The 13843-nt window shown below is 40.5% G+C and overlaps 1 protein-coding gene across 2 annotated transcripts in view; it reads left to right on the forward strand.

The window, feature by feature from the left end:
• Utx (Utx histone demethylase) overlaps nucleotides 1-13843 on the forward strand; it is a 107655-nt gene that overhangs the window by 2179 nt on the left and 91633 nt on the right. Inside the window, exon 3 of one of the 2 annotated variants that reach the window (XM_067764730.1) lies at nucleotides 868-976. In XM_067764730.1, the coding sequence (XP_067620831.1) occupies nucleotides 868-976 (109 nt within the window). Of the gene's footprint in view, nucleotides 1-867; nucleotides 977-9880; nucleotides 10498-13843 lie in introns of those variants that run through there. The other variant, XM_067764731.1, reaches the window with a different exon arrangement.

The following is a 13843-nucleotide window of genomic DNA, read 5'->3' on the forward strand; positions in this document are numbered from 1 at the left end:
CCCCAAACTTGCAGAGGAACGCACACTCCCTAGGGAAACGCGAGTCACTCTAGCTCAACCTCGATCTGGATACTGTAACAGGTTAAACTCTTACCTATCCAGAATCAGCCCCGAGATACAAAGTGTATGCCCTGCTTGCAATGTGTCCCCACATGACACCAACCATCTCTTTAATCGTAATGTGGAACCAACGCCTCTAACACCCCTCTCATTATGGTCCACCCCTGTTGAAAAAGCAAGTTTCCTTGGACTCCCGTTAGAGGATATTGATGACAATTTGTGATGGTCACACCTATTAGATGGGGCGAAGCACTGCTACAACCACAACAACGCTCCCCGAAGATCCTGGGGAGTGTTATCGATGTTGATGGTATTTTACCGCATATAGATCCGGTACGCTCCGGTAACAAAGCACCATTAAGCCACTAGCTCGACCATCTCGGGAACGATTTACATGACCACATTAGACTTTCAGGCCATCCCTCCCTCCCACCCCCTAGTTCCATGAGGAGCTTGTGGTCGCCAGAGCCTCGTCTCTTAATGAATCTGGATTCGCCGCGGGTAGGTGAGTTTGACAATTGAGTTGAAGGAGCTATATATTGCGGTGGCAACCCCATAGGGTTGCGCTCCGAAACGTTCTTTTAAATCACTGGTGTTAATTCTTTCGTAGATGTTATATTTTGTGATATCACATCACCTCATAACATATGACACAATATCACATCGTCTTTTATCACATCACCTCATAACATATGACACAATATCAAATTTATTTATATTCTTTCAATCCCCCATTTCATTTGATATCCAATTATATAATACGTAAAGGTATTGTCTTTAATTTATTTAAAAATTTTTTCATTACAGCACTCGCTGCCTATCAAAAGTATTATCAACTTTGCTCTAAAAATTGGAAAAATGTACCCTTCCTATATGGTCTGGGAATGGTTTACTTCCATTTCAATGCATTTAGATGGTGAGTAAAAAAAAAATAATAATTTTATTTATTAGTATGTATTATCCTAGAACATCCTAAGCCAACTATTTGTACTGCTTAATGTGGTTCCGATACGAGTAGCTAAGGTGCCTCCTCAACTACAAAGATGTTTGGATTGTAGCGTGTAAATCTCTTCAAAACCATTCATTTCACATCAACAACAACAACTAGAGTTTAAGGGGCAATTAATGGTGACTTATCCATAACCAGATAAAACAACTGATCGAACTAACCTTATGGAAATAAATGTAATCGATTAAAGGGCCAATTAATGGTGACTTATAACCATAAAACCATAACCAGATAAAACAGCTGATCAAACCTACCTTATGGAAATCAGTGTAATCGATTAATGGTGCCGTACCATAACGCTAACGCCATCACCATACTTGCCAACCAATTGGTTTTCGGTTTTTCTCTATGTCCATAACCTAAAAATATTTGAGGTGGAGAATTTATTAACTTTTTGTAGATTTTATTTATTGTTTTGGATACGTTTTGACTAAGAGACTTATTTTTGGTGGTATATGTTCGCAATTTTTTGCGTTTTCTTCTTTTTTATGAAATTTTCAAGATTTTTAGGTTAAGCCACAATTAATCGATCACATTGGAGATGGTTATGGATATGGGTATGGCTACGACTTGGGGTTAGCGTTAAGGAAGTTTAATTGGCCCTTTAACCATACCACTTCGGTCGCTTAACGCCGCGGTACAATGACGTTTTTCATATAGATGTGTTTAACACAAGCTTATGCATTCCAATAACATCGCCACAATCAACCAAGATGTTGCGTTTGTAAATATGAAGGAACTTCAGACTTGGCAATTGAAGTTTATTACGCCTTGCCCATTCACATACAAAATTTCGCGAAGCACTGTTGTCAAGATTCTCCCTATACAACAAAAATACTTGCTAACATATTTTGTGTCGTATTCGATTGTTATATTGCAGTTTATAATTGTGAAAAATGTTAGAAAATTTACCAATCAGTGGGAAAAATAATTTCACTTGCAAAATGTGCCAACACCCTTAGCCAAAGCAAATGTCAAATTCTTCTTATGATTTGCTTGGAACAAAATTGGGGAGTTGGCTACTTTACAATATCAGATGGCGCCAGTGTCGCTCATTCTACCATTCTCCAAAAAAATACGTGCAATCTACTCATAATGTATAAGCATGTGTTAAACTCATCTATATGAAAAACTGCTTATGTGTCGGAGCTATTAAGCTGAGATCAGCAGTGAAATTGTATGTTATCGAACAAAGTGGCAAGGTTAAACTCTAGTCAACTTTAATTGTAGTTTAAACTCGCACCGAAAAACCGGGCATAAATCTTTTCAATCGTAGCATATTATGAGCTAGATGTAGTAGATTTCTTATAACCATGGTTCAACTATATACAGGTTGGCTCATCTGTAAAGCAACAAAATATGTCTGTTCAAATTGTCAAAATATGTGTATTGGTGTTGGTGCGAATGGTATGGAATGGAAACATAAAACTTAGCAGTTTTTGTATGTGTAAGTAAAATGTTGCCAATGTGTTGGTTTCATTTTAAGTTTGCCATCTCCTTTTGACAATCCCTTCGACCATGCAATGACATAAACAAAATCAGCTGATGAGATGAGCCAACCTGTACATAATTGAACCATGCTTATAACTTACATGCCAACCTAATAAAAACGCACGCAAGTCATTTTCTGTCAAAAATGTCTCATGCACATACAACTTGTATGAGAGCAACCGAAATTTAATTTGCTGCGTGAAAACCATTGTAAATTTTACCAAGTAGCGCAACTAACAGCTGATCGGTGAAATAAGGAAAGGGGTGTTAGAGGTGTTGGTTCCACATTACAATTGAAGAGATGGTTGGTGTCATGTGGGGACACATTGCAAGCGGGGCATACATTTTGTATGTCGGGGTTGATCCTTGATAGGTAAGAGTTTAACCTGTTACAGTATCCAGAACGAAGTTGAGCAAGAGTGACACGCGTTTCCCTGGGGAGTATGCGTTCCTCTTCCGCAAGTTTTGGATAATTTTCGTTAAGTACTGGATTCACCGGCAATTCCCGGCATAAAGGTCCGACGCCTGTTTATGGAGTTCACCAAGGACCTGCTTGTGTTTTTTCACTTCATACGGTTGGGTTCTCAGGTGCCGCATTTCCTCAAAATGCTTACGGAGATGACTCCTTAAGCCCCTAGGCGGTGCTGGTTCATCAATCAGATGTCTGTTGGGATGCCCAGGTTTCTGGGTATTCAACAGGAACTGTTTGGTCAGCATCTCATTTCTCTCTCTGATGGGGAGTATTCTCGCCTCATTATGCAGATGGTGTTCTGGAGACATAAGAAGACATCCCGTGGCGATTCTGAGAGCAGTATTTTGGCAGGCCTGTAGTTTCTTCCAGTGGGTGGTTTTTAGGCTTGGCGACCATATGGGTGACGCGTAGCACGTAATCGGCTGGCTAATTGCTTTGTATGTAGTCATGAGCGTTTCTTTATCTTTTCCCCAAGTACTGCCAGCGACGGATTTGAGGATTTTGTTACGGCCCTGAATTCTCGGAACAATTGCGGTTACGTGCTCACCAAAATGTAGATCCTGATCAAACGTCACACCCAAGATTTTGGGGTGTAGGACAGTCGGTAGCGTAGTGCCATCGACGTGGATGTTCAAAATGGTCGACATTTGGGGCGTCCATGTTGTAAATAAGGTCGCGGAAGATTTAGTCGGTGATAATGCCAGGTTTCACGAGGCGAAAAAACTGGAGAGATCAGGGAGGTACCCGTTTATTTTATTTCATAGCGTATCGAACTTTGGGCCTGGGCATGTGGCCATTATTGTGCAGTCATCGGCGTAGGAAACGATTGTGACTCCTTCCGGTGGTGAAGGTAGCTTAGATATGTAGAAATTAAACAAAAGTGGGGACAGGACACCACCCTGTGGCACCCCTTGTTTAATTCTCCTTGGTTTTGATGTTTCGTTTCCAAATTGCACCGATGCCTGCCGACCACCCAGATAATTTGCGGTCCACCTTTTAAGACATGGGGGAAGGGTAGACCCTTCCAGGTCTTGCAGTAACGAGCCATGGTTGACCGTATCAAAAGCTTTTGATAGGTCTAGCGCTACGAGTACTGTTCTATGGTGGGGGTATTGATTTAAACCGCAATTTATCTGGGTGCTAATGGCATTTAGCGCGGTGGTAGTGCTATGGAGTTTTCTGAAGCCATGCTGATGAGGGCTAGCTGCAAATTTGCTTGGAAATAAGGGAGCAAAATGGCTTCAAGCGTCAAGAAAAAGGTCGCGGCTATGGGTGCACGACACCTCAGCGGGTTAGGGGGTCGGAATATTCCCGCGGTAGGTATGCCTGTCGTAAGAGGCGACTAAAATACCAGATTCTAGGGGCTGTGTAGCGCAACCCTTCAGGTTGCCAGCGCAATATATAGCTTCTCCAAACCCAATTGTCAACCTCACCCATCCGCGGTGAATCCTGTTTCACTAACAGACGAGGCTCTGGCGCTCTAAGCTCCTCATGGAACTTGGTGGTGGGGAGGGAGGGGATGGCCTGAAGGTTTAACGTGGCCACATAAATCGTTCCCGAGATGGTCGGGCTAGCACCTTAATGGTGCTGTGGTACCGGAGCGTACCGGATATGTATCCGGCAAAGGACCATTACATCGATAACACTACCCAAAGCCTTCGGGCAGCAACCTTATCGCTACAACAACAACAACACTTTCCAACGCGGCTTTTTTGCCTAGTTGACCAAATTTGCCGCGCTGTGCCGGGTCTTTTTTTTTTTTTTTTTTTTTTTTGCGGGGAGGCTGAAAAATGCCTAATGCACCATAATTGCTGCCGTCGCAGCAACCGTGTGTCCGTAGACTAAAAAACAGCCCCGTTCTGGAACCGTCGCCCACCCCGGCACCACTTTCGCATTACTTCAGGGTGGCGTTCCATATTTCTCAGTTTTTAAGAGCCTACTGTTGTCCCTGCGTCCAGGTTCCCGCTATTTGCTCTGAGTGTCCATTTAATCACCACTGCTTCGCATGCGCATTTCTCTGCGCTCCCTCTCAGCATCCATCAGGCGTGTCATTACTATAAATGCCATTTTGCTCACTGCAGTCCAGCATTCTTTCCTGCTGCACATATGTGAAACTAAATTTCTCGTGGTAGGTTCCTCCCCAAAGACTCCATGCAAGGTGAGTCTTTCTTCGTGGAAACGGGGGCAGTAGAACATGACGTGTTCTGCGTTTTCTAACTCTGTGGTACACATTGGGCAATGAGGATCTTCCTCTATCCTACGCTTCCATAAATACTCTTTGAAACCGCCATGTCCACTCATTATTTGCGTGAGATGGTAGTTCAGTTCGCCGTGCTTCCGCTCATTCCATTGAGCTACGTTCCAAACTAGTGTGAAAGTCCAACGCCCTTTACTCGAGGCCTCCCACCGTTCTTGCCACTTAGCTATTGTTTGTGTCCTTGCTCTTTTCTTGTCTTCTTCAGATGGTCGCTCGATATTAGTGTTATACAGATCGGCCATTTCGCTTGCCAGTAAGTCCACTGGGATTTTCCGGGTTAGAACCAGGATCGCGTCGTCGGACACCGTCCGATAAGCACTTGCTATTCTTAAAGAAGCAAGTCGGTACGCTGCTAATATATATTTTTGATGGGTCTGTTTAGATCCATACCACACTGGTGCTGCGTATAGTATTATTGAGCTGGTTACTGTGGACAATAGCTGACGTATAGCTTCGCTCGGACCACCAATGTTAGGCATTATTCGCATAAGTGATCCATTAACTTTGGTAATTTTCTCCCCCACCGCTCTGAAGTGCTCTTTGAAAGTTAACTTAGAGTCAATGTGCACTCCTAAGTATTTTAAGGAATCCTTTGAGGTGATTTGATGATCCCCGACAGTTAAGACTAACTCGTTCGCCGACCGTTTGGAGCTTACTAATACCACTTCCGTCTTTTGGCTAGCCAACTCCAGTCCTGTATTGGTCAGCCATTCCTTTATTCTTGCTACGGCGTCATTACATAATGCTTGAAGCAGGTCCAGTTTCTTGGCCACTACTACCACTGCAATATCATCAGCATATCCCACAATTTGCGTGTTTTCTGGTAGATCAATCTTTAGCACCCCGTCATACATTACATTCCAAAGCGTTGGACCGAGAACAGATCCCTGTGGGACGCCTCCTGTGATTTTGTACTCTTTAGCTCCTTGATCCGTGTCAAAAAGAAGTACTCTGTCTTTAAGATAGCTACCTATAATTCTGCGTAAGTAAGCTGGAGTGCCGAAGCTTTGCAGCGCTGCCATTATCTGCATCCAGTTCGCAGTGTTAAAAGCATTCTTGATGTCCAACATAATCAGTGCACAGAACTTCCTTTTATTTTGGCCTCCAGAGATAGCTTCTCTAGCTATATTGACGACTGTTTGTATTGCATCTACTGTGGATCTTGATTTGCGAAATCCATATTGACTATTCGATAAGCCACCTGGTCTTTCTAGAGTCAGCTGTAGGCGCTCACTAATTATACGCTCGAAAATCTTCCCTAGGGAATCCAGCATACAAAGTGGCCTATATGAGGATGGTTGGTCCGGCTGTTTACCACGTTTCAGCAATAGGACAAGTCTTTGTCGCTTCCACGGGCGAGGGAACACGCCTTCTTGCATACAGGCATTAAAAAGATCAGTAAATAATGTAGCCCTAGTTGTAATCGCGGCTTTAAGGGCTATGTTTGGTACTTCGTCGGGTCCTGGGGATTTGTTATCAGCAACTCTTTTTGCAGCGTCCAGCACCTCTTGCTCTGTAATTTGCGGAATCTCCGTACTTTCTAGATCCTCGCTTGGATAAGTCCAGCGATCTTGCGCCGGGAAAAGTGTTTCAACAATAATATTCATCAGTATCGGGCACGTAGGTTGCTGTAATATCGGTCCTTTAACTTTGGCCATCACAATTCTGTAGGCTGATCCCCAAGGATCTAGGTCGACATTATCCAGCAGTTCCCTAAAGCATAACTTCTTGCTCTTTTTTATGGCATTTTTAAGTGCCTTTCTTTGTGCGACATAGGTGCTGTGTAGCTCTGCATATCGTGGTGATGAGCGTGCCCTCTGCGCTGTTCTTCGCGCTTTGTGGCATTTTCTACGCTCTTCCGCAATTTCGTCATTCCACCAATATACCGGAGTGCGCTGTGCTTTTCCGCGACTTCTGGGCATGGCAGCATCACATGCCATACATAGCAACTTAGTGATTTGAACCGACTGGTCTTCCGCATGCGATTCTCGTACTATGGCGTCCTTCCAGATAATGTCAAATATTTGTGGGTCGAAAAGGTGCTGTTTCCATTTCCTACTTTGTCGATGTCTTGCTGCTACCGTTCGTGGAGTTTCGAGCAGCTCTACTCTAGCTTTATGGTCGCTGTGTGTGTAGACGTTGCTTATGGACCATTTTGCTCGTCTTGCTATTTCGCTGCTAGCGAAGGTGAGATCTATAATGGATCGTCTGGTACCTGTATCGAAGGTATATATCCCTGGTTCATTTAGGAGTTCTAGCCTCAAAGAAGTAAGACTTTCGAGGAGAACTCTCCCTCTTTCGTTGGTTCGTCTACTTCCCCACACAGATGACCATGCATTGAAGTCTCCACACACTAAAAGCGGGTGTTTACCTCGTGCTTCAATGGTGATCCCGTATATCATGTCTTCGAACTCGGCGATGGTCATGCTCGGAGGGGCATAGCAACTGAAGACGTATATACCGTTGATTTTTGCCCACGTGAATCCTGCTACCGTTGGCGTCATAATTTCCTGTGGGAGAAATTTCCCTGGTGCCCAAATTGAGGCTTTCCCTGCTGAATCTGAGAGCCAACCCTGCTCCTGGCGATTTTTGTATTGTTCAGAGAGTACCACTATGTCATATCCTCCTTCATAGACTGTTTGGGATAATAGCTCTTGGGCTGCCTCGCAATGGTTTAAATTGAGCTGCAATACCCTCATGAGACAGTCATTTTGCTGCCCTCTCGTTGTGGGCATTTAAAACTGCCTGCTGAATGTTGTCCCCCACATAGCGCGCATTTCGGTACATTTTCGCAACTTGCAGCCTTATGACCTTCCTGGCCGCATTTCCTGCATAGGCTAGACCTATCTACAGTCTCCTTACATTTCTGAGCTATATGCCCGTAGCCCCAGCACCTATAACAGCGTTTTTCTTGCTTGAGCTCTCTAATTCGGCAGGAAACCCATCCTACCCGGATTCTTTGCGTATTAAGAACCGCCTTGGCATCATCCGCTGTAAGGCTTATAAGTGCCGACTTCGTGCCACTGTACCCTGTGCGTATGCTTTTTATGGCAGCCACATCTGGAAGTTTGATGGTGCATTGCTGGTGGAGGGCGTTGCAAATCTCCTCGGGCGTAGTAATCTCATCGAGATCTCTGCACTGTAGCGTGACCATTTGGGACTTTGTTATAACTTTAGCTGAGTCCTTTAGTTCCGCTTCAATTTCTGCTTGGTACGCGCTTGTTTTCCCATCTTGCGATTTTTTCAGCTCTAGTAACAGCTCTCCTTTCGCCGTTCTTCTAATCGTTTTGACGTCATCACCCAGGGATTTTAATTCGTCGCATCTTCTCACTTTACGCAATATGTCGGCGTACGTCGCATCCCCCGCCTTGGAAATGATGATTGCATCCGGCCTAGCCTTAAGTGATTTTTTCTTGCTCTTCTTTTTGGCTAACTGCCACTCTCCCGTCTTTTGGGCTGCAGTTTCCTCTTTCCGCTCCGTCTTCTCTTGCGTTTCTTGCCGTCGTTTGTGTCCACCCACGTGCCCTGGTAAGACATCTTTTAGAGTAGTAGTGGGTTTTACCACGTTGTTCTCCTTGGTCGAGTACGAATTATTCCTCGGTCGCTTTCCTGGGGGTGATGGACTTCTATCCTTGGCGCATTCGCTTGCACGCAATTTATGTTCTAAATTCTTTACCTCTAGGGCCGACTCGATGTACAGCACTTTTATTACGGAGGCCAAGCGCTTGATTTCCGCGTGTATATTATTACGCCCTATGAAGAACTGCATCAAGTCCTCAATCGCCTTGCCTAGCTTGGTCATCTTTTTCTCTCCAGGGGGGTTTTGCTGATTTAACGCAGCTGACGCCTGCTTAATTAGCTCACTTAATAATGGTGTGCCCGTTTGAGCCTTGCTGTCGGAGTTCTTTTTGCAAAGCTTCGGTGTAGCACCCGGCGACAACGCTCCTTGCTTGCTTTCGGCCCCGCTCCTTTGGGTTTCGTTACCACTTGCGACGAAATGTTAAGGCCCCCAGCCGATGGGCCACGCCCTTCTGGAGAGCGAGCTAGCTTCCTTCCTACAAATGGATTGAACGCCATTTCATTCTCCTGTGTTTGGTTTTTTATTTTAGTATAGTTGTGCCGGGTCGCGCAGTGCTGCTGACGATAGGTGTGAATTGCCTCATAAGAATACATGCAAAGCATTTTTTTTAGTGCAGTGCAGTGCAGTGCTGCGTAGTGCAGCCTAATGTTTGCGTGCGCTAAAAAAACGCAGTGCGGTTTTATTAGGTTGGCTTGCTACTCCTCGCGTTGAGTAATGTACAAGCATCTTAAGTAAGCAAAGAGCTTGTAGTTTCAGCCTGTATTTCATAGAAGGTTATTAGTTTTTTAGCTAGTTGATGTAATTTTTGATCAACATTACTGCAATTTTAACACTACTACTACAGCTGGGTATAAATATAATTCAATTGAAATATTCGCATGACCGTTTGCAAAAAACGCTGCCAGAAGAGTAATGATTTTAAATCTAAAAATAGGGCAACACCTTTATTTGCCAAATCATGGCAACACTATGAATGAAATATCCCATGTTTTCTTTTTTAGTTCGCTACTAAACACTCCTTCCGTAGGGCACGATGCACTGCCTTTGTGCGGTTTAGTCCGCCATATTTATTTCTCACTGCCATTGAGTGATTTTAATTCTAGTAATAAAAAGTAGAAAATAGTGTATTTGTAAGAAGTTAACAAACCATAATCCACAACAGAAATATAAATCGAGTTTTTATGCAACATATGATGGTTTATTATCAATACATTTGCGGATAAGTGTATTGAAGAAAATTAGCTGCAGCCGTTTCACACAGTGACTTACTCGAGACAAAACAAATATATTTCATAAACTAAATTAAAAGTAAAATACGAATCTAACTACTTGAAATATAATTAAAAAAATCGATTTCGAATAAAATAACGTGTATAACAAATATTAAATTAAGAGTGAATTAGTGTAAACAATAAAAAGAATATTTTGTGTGAAGTATATACATAATACATATCTATATGGAAAATGTTTGATTGTGTTAGTATGTGTATACACCAATTTTCAAGAAGGGATAATCTAATGCATTTGTTTTTATGAATGTTGTACCTACCCCTCTGTCGACGCTACCATGAGAGAACAAAAATTTCCCATTCTCTATTAAATTCGGTGGAAGTGTAATAGATTGGCACGTAAGTAAAAATGCAATGTACTAAAATAAAAAAAGTAAATATTTCACGGAAATGCATATGTTTATATACATATATGTATATGCCTATATATATATATATATATATGTATATATATATATGTATATATGTATATATATATATGTATATATGTCTATATATATATGTATATATGTATATGTGTCTATATATACAGTTATGTTCATATTAATGGCAGTGGTTTCTTAGAACACTAATAAAGTGGATTTATCTAAAGTAAATCAAACCAAATTGAAAGACGTTTGCGTTATGTAATAACGCATTAAGGCTAATTATGTTAAGAGCAAAAAATATTTCTTCTACATCACGTCAAGTTGTTGTAAATTTGAAAAAGATTACACAAGTGTTAGAAAAAAAGGCAGCGATTTAGTTTAGCAACCCCCGAGTTCGGGGTTTAACTTGGTATCAAATGATAGAGGTAGTTCTCCCGATCACAAATATATATATCTTAAAGTGCGCAAACTTATAATATAAAAGTTATTTGTAGTTAAAGTTTGCAAATTTCTATACAACTTTTATATGTGTATACGTATATATATTTTATGACATTACAAATCTGTGCTGCCACATCTAAAAAACGGAACAAGTGCAGAATCGAAAAATAACTTATAAAAATACTTTTCGTCTGATGTATATATGTATATCTTAAACCTTTGTAGCCTTTATTTACCAAAAATTTGAAAAAGCTCTTTTTTGCATTCGTGAACGAGCGGATATTACCTTATATCTCTTATGTTTATTGTTATGTTAGCCGATCCAACACCGTCTGCGCCATGCACAGTAATTCTACGTACCATGCCAAGTCCGGATGTGTGGTATAACCGTGGCGGTAGCCCAGGGTTATTTTATATAAGCGCGGCCAAAGGCCGCCTACGCGAAAGGGTGTTTCAACTTCTCAAAATGAGTAGTACAAATATATCCCTTTTTCTTTATTAACTGAAAGGTGGTAAGGTAATATTTATATTTGTTTTTTTTTTTTTTGTTTATGTGGCAGCACAGCTTTGTAATGTCATCAATAAAATGTATATATATGTGCATGTTGCTACAAAAGCGCGATTGATTTAATAAAAACTATTATAATAAGTAAAAACAATGCAAAAATGAAATGTGAAATATACAAAAATGCAATTTAAGTTTATCGTTGCCAATTAAGTATTAAGCAATTAATCTGTTATTACTCTTTGAAGTTTATACATTACATAACACAGGGAATGTTACCAAATTATCTGAGTGATAGGATACAGTACAATCATGAGATCCATAACTATGGAACTAGGAGTAGCAGAAATTTAAGACTGCCCAAAGTAAGAACCGAGTTCGCAAAAAAGACCTTAGAATACATAGGCTATAAAATGTATAATGAACTACCAGCAGAGATAAAAGACTGTGAAAACGTTGTTAAGTTTAAAGAAAAACTATTTCTATATTGTAAAGATTTAAATATTTAATACTAGTTAAACAATAAATTTACTCATTTCTTTTTAATGAAATAGTTTTAAGAAACAATTATGAATTTTGTAAATTGTACTATACAATGAATTAGGCTTTTTTGGTCGTAATAAATAAAATAATAATAATAATAATATCGCGGGTTCGAATCGAGCTCAAGGCCTAACAATAATTTTTTATCATTATTATTGTTATGATAAATTTTTTCTTAATTGAAAATTTTTTTTTTTTTAATTAGAATAGAAGAAAGAACTAATTTAGACAACTGCCAAAGCTCGTTGTATAGATCCATTTCGGGAACTGCTAAATTCCTTCATCGGCAACGTTTAGGCGCCGCTGCTATAACCATTCAGCCATCACAGCGTTTTTTTGTTTGTCTTCATTAATCCTACTTGTATTCTGGTTCGTGCCAATTGATATTCACAACACTGCGACATCTGTTGTAGAATGGATGCGAAAATTGGACTTGTTTGATGGCAATGCTGCCATAGTGTCATATTTTATTGACACTTTTTTCCCCGTGCTCTGGGACGTATTAACAATTTTTGTTGTTATATCGGCCTACTGATTTGTAAGATCGCGGGTTCGAATCGAGCTCAAGGCCTAACCCCCAAACCATTATTTTTGCTCCTTCATGTTTTACTGTCTTTATTGTAAACTGAGGCCGATTAGATGTAATTTGTGGTCTTCTTACATACTGCCGCCGTAATTTGGAACTAAAAGTACCACCTTACTTTCATCTGTCCATAAAATATTTCGCCATTTTGAAACCGGCCAGCTTACATATGGTTTTTAGCAAATTGTAGTCTGTTTTTCAAGTGGCGTTTGGTCAAAAGTGGTACCTTCCGAGGGCTGTGGGTCTTCAATTTCGCTTCTAATAACCGTTTGCGCCTACCGCATGTAGAAGAGGAAGTCCTAAAATAGGTTTTCCAACAGGATAACGACCCAAAACATACAAGCAAAGGATTTCTTTCGGGAAAACAAAATTGCAGTAATGGAGTGGCCAGCTCAATCCCCGGACTTGAACCCCATTGAAAACTTATGGGGGGATATAAAGCACGCCGTTGATGAAAAAAGAAAAACGTCCAATACAAAGTTATTGTGCGAAGTAGGGCAATCAGCTTGGGCAAATATACCAGCGGACCGATGAAAGCGGGTAGGGGACTCCATGCCTCGTAGATGTGCCGCCGTCATCCGTAATGGGGCGAAATATTAGTCAACTATTTATGTTTTTTGAGCTAGTTCACTATATATCTTTAGTCATAATGACTTTTTAATAAAAATCTTTTCAAATTGCTATTTTTATGAACATTCTTTTCTGATAATTGTGTAATATTTTTCAAATTTACAACAACTTGGCGTGATGTAGAAGAAATATGTTTTGCTCTTAATATAATTAGCCTTAATGCGTTATTACATCACGCAAACGTTTTTAAATTAGGTTTGATTTACTTTAGATAAATCCACTTTATTAGGGTTCTCAGAAAGCACTGCTATTAATATGAACATAGCTGTATATATGTCTATATATATGTATATATGTCTATATATATGTATATATGTCTATATATATGTATATATGTCTATATATATATATGTATATATGTCTAAATATATATATACACATGCTGGCAAAAACAAAATGCTCAGATTTGTTGAACGAATGCAAATTCAAACTAAGAAAATTTTGTCTTTAACCTTATACCTATACAAAAAATTCAGCAATCCTTATATGTATGTATTTCGAACGACGATGCCGACTTCGTAATTTAACTGAGGGAAACTATAAATTATGAACTTGAATTAAATAATACTGCAACTGTGATAATTTTCAGAATTTTTCTGATATATGTACATTAGG

This window comes from Eurosta solidaginis, chromosome 2 (genome assembly GCF_040869045.1).
Source record: "Eurosta solidaginis isolate ZX-2024a chromosome 2, ASM4086904v1, whole genome shotgun sequence".
Lineage (NCBI taxonomy): Eukaryota > Metazoa > Arthropoda > Insecta > Diptera > Tephritidae > Eurosta > Eurosta solidaginis.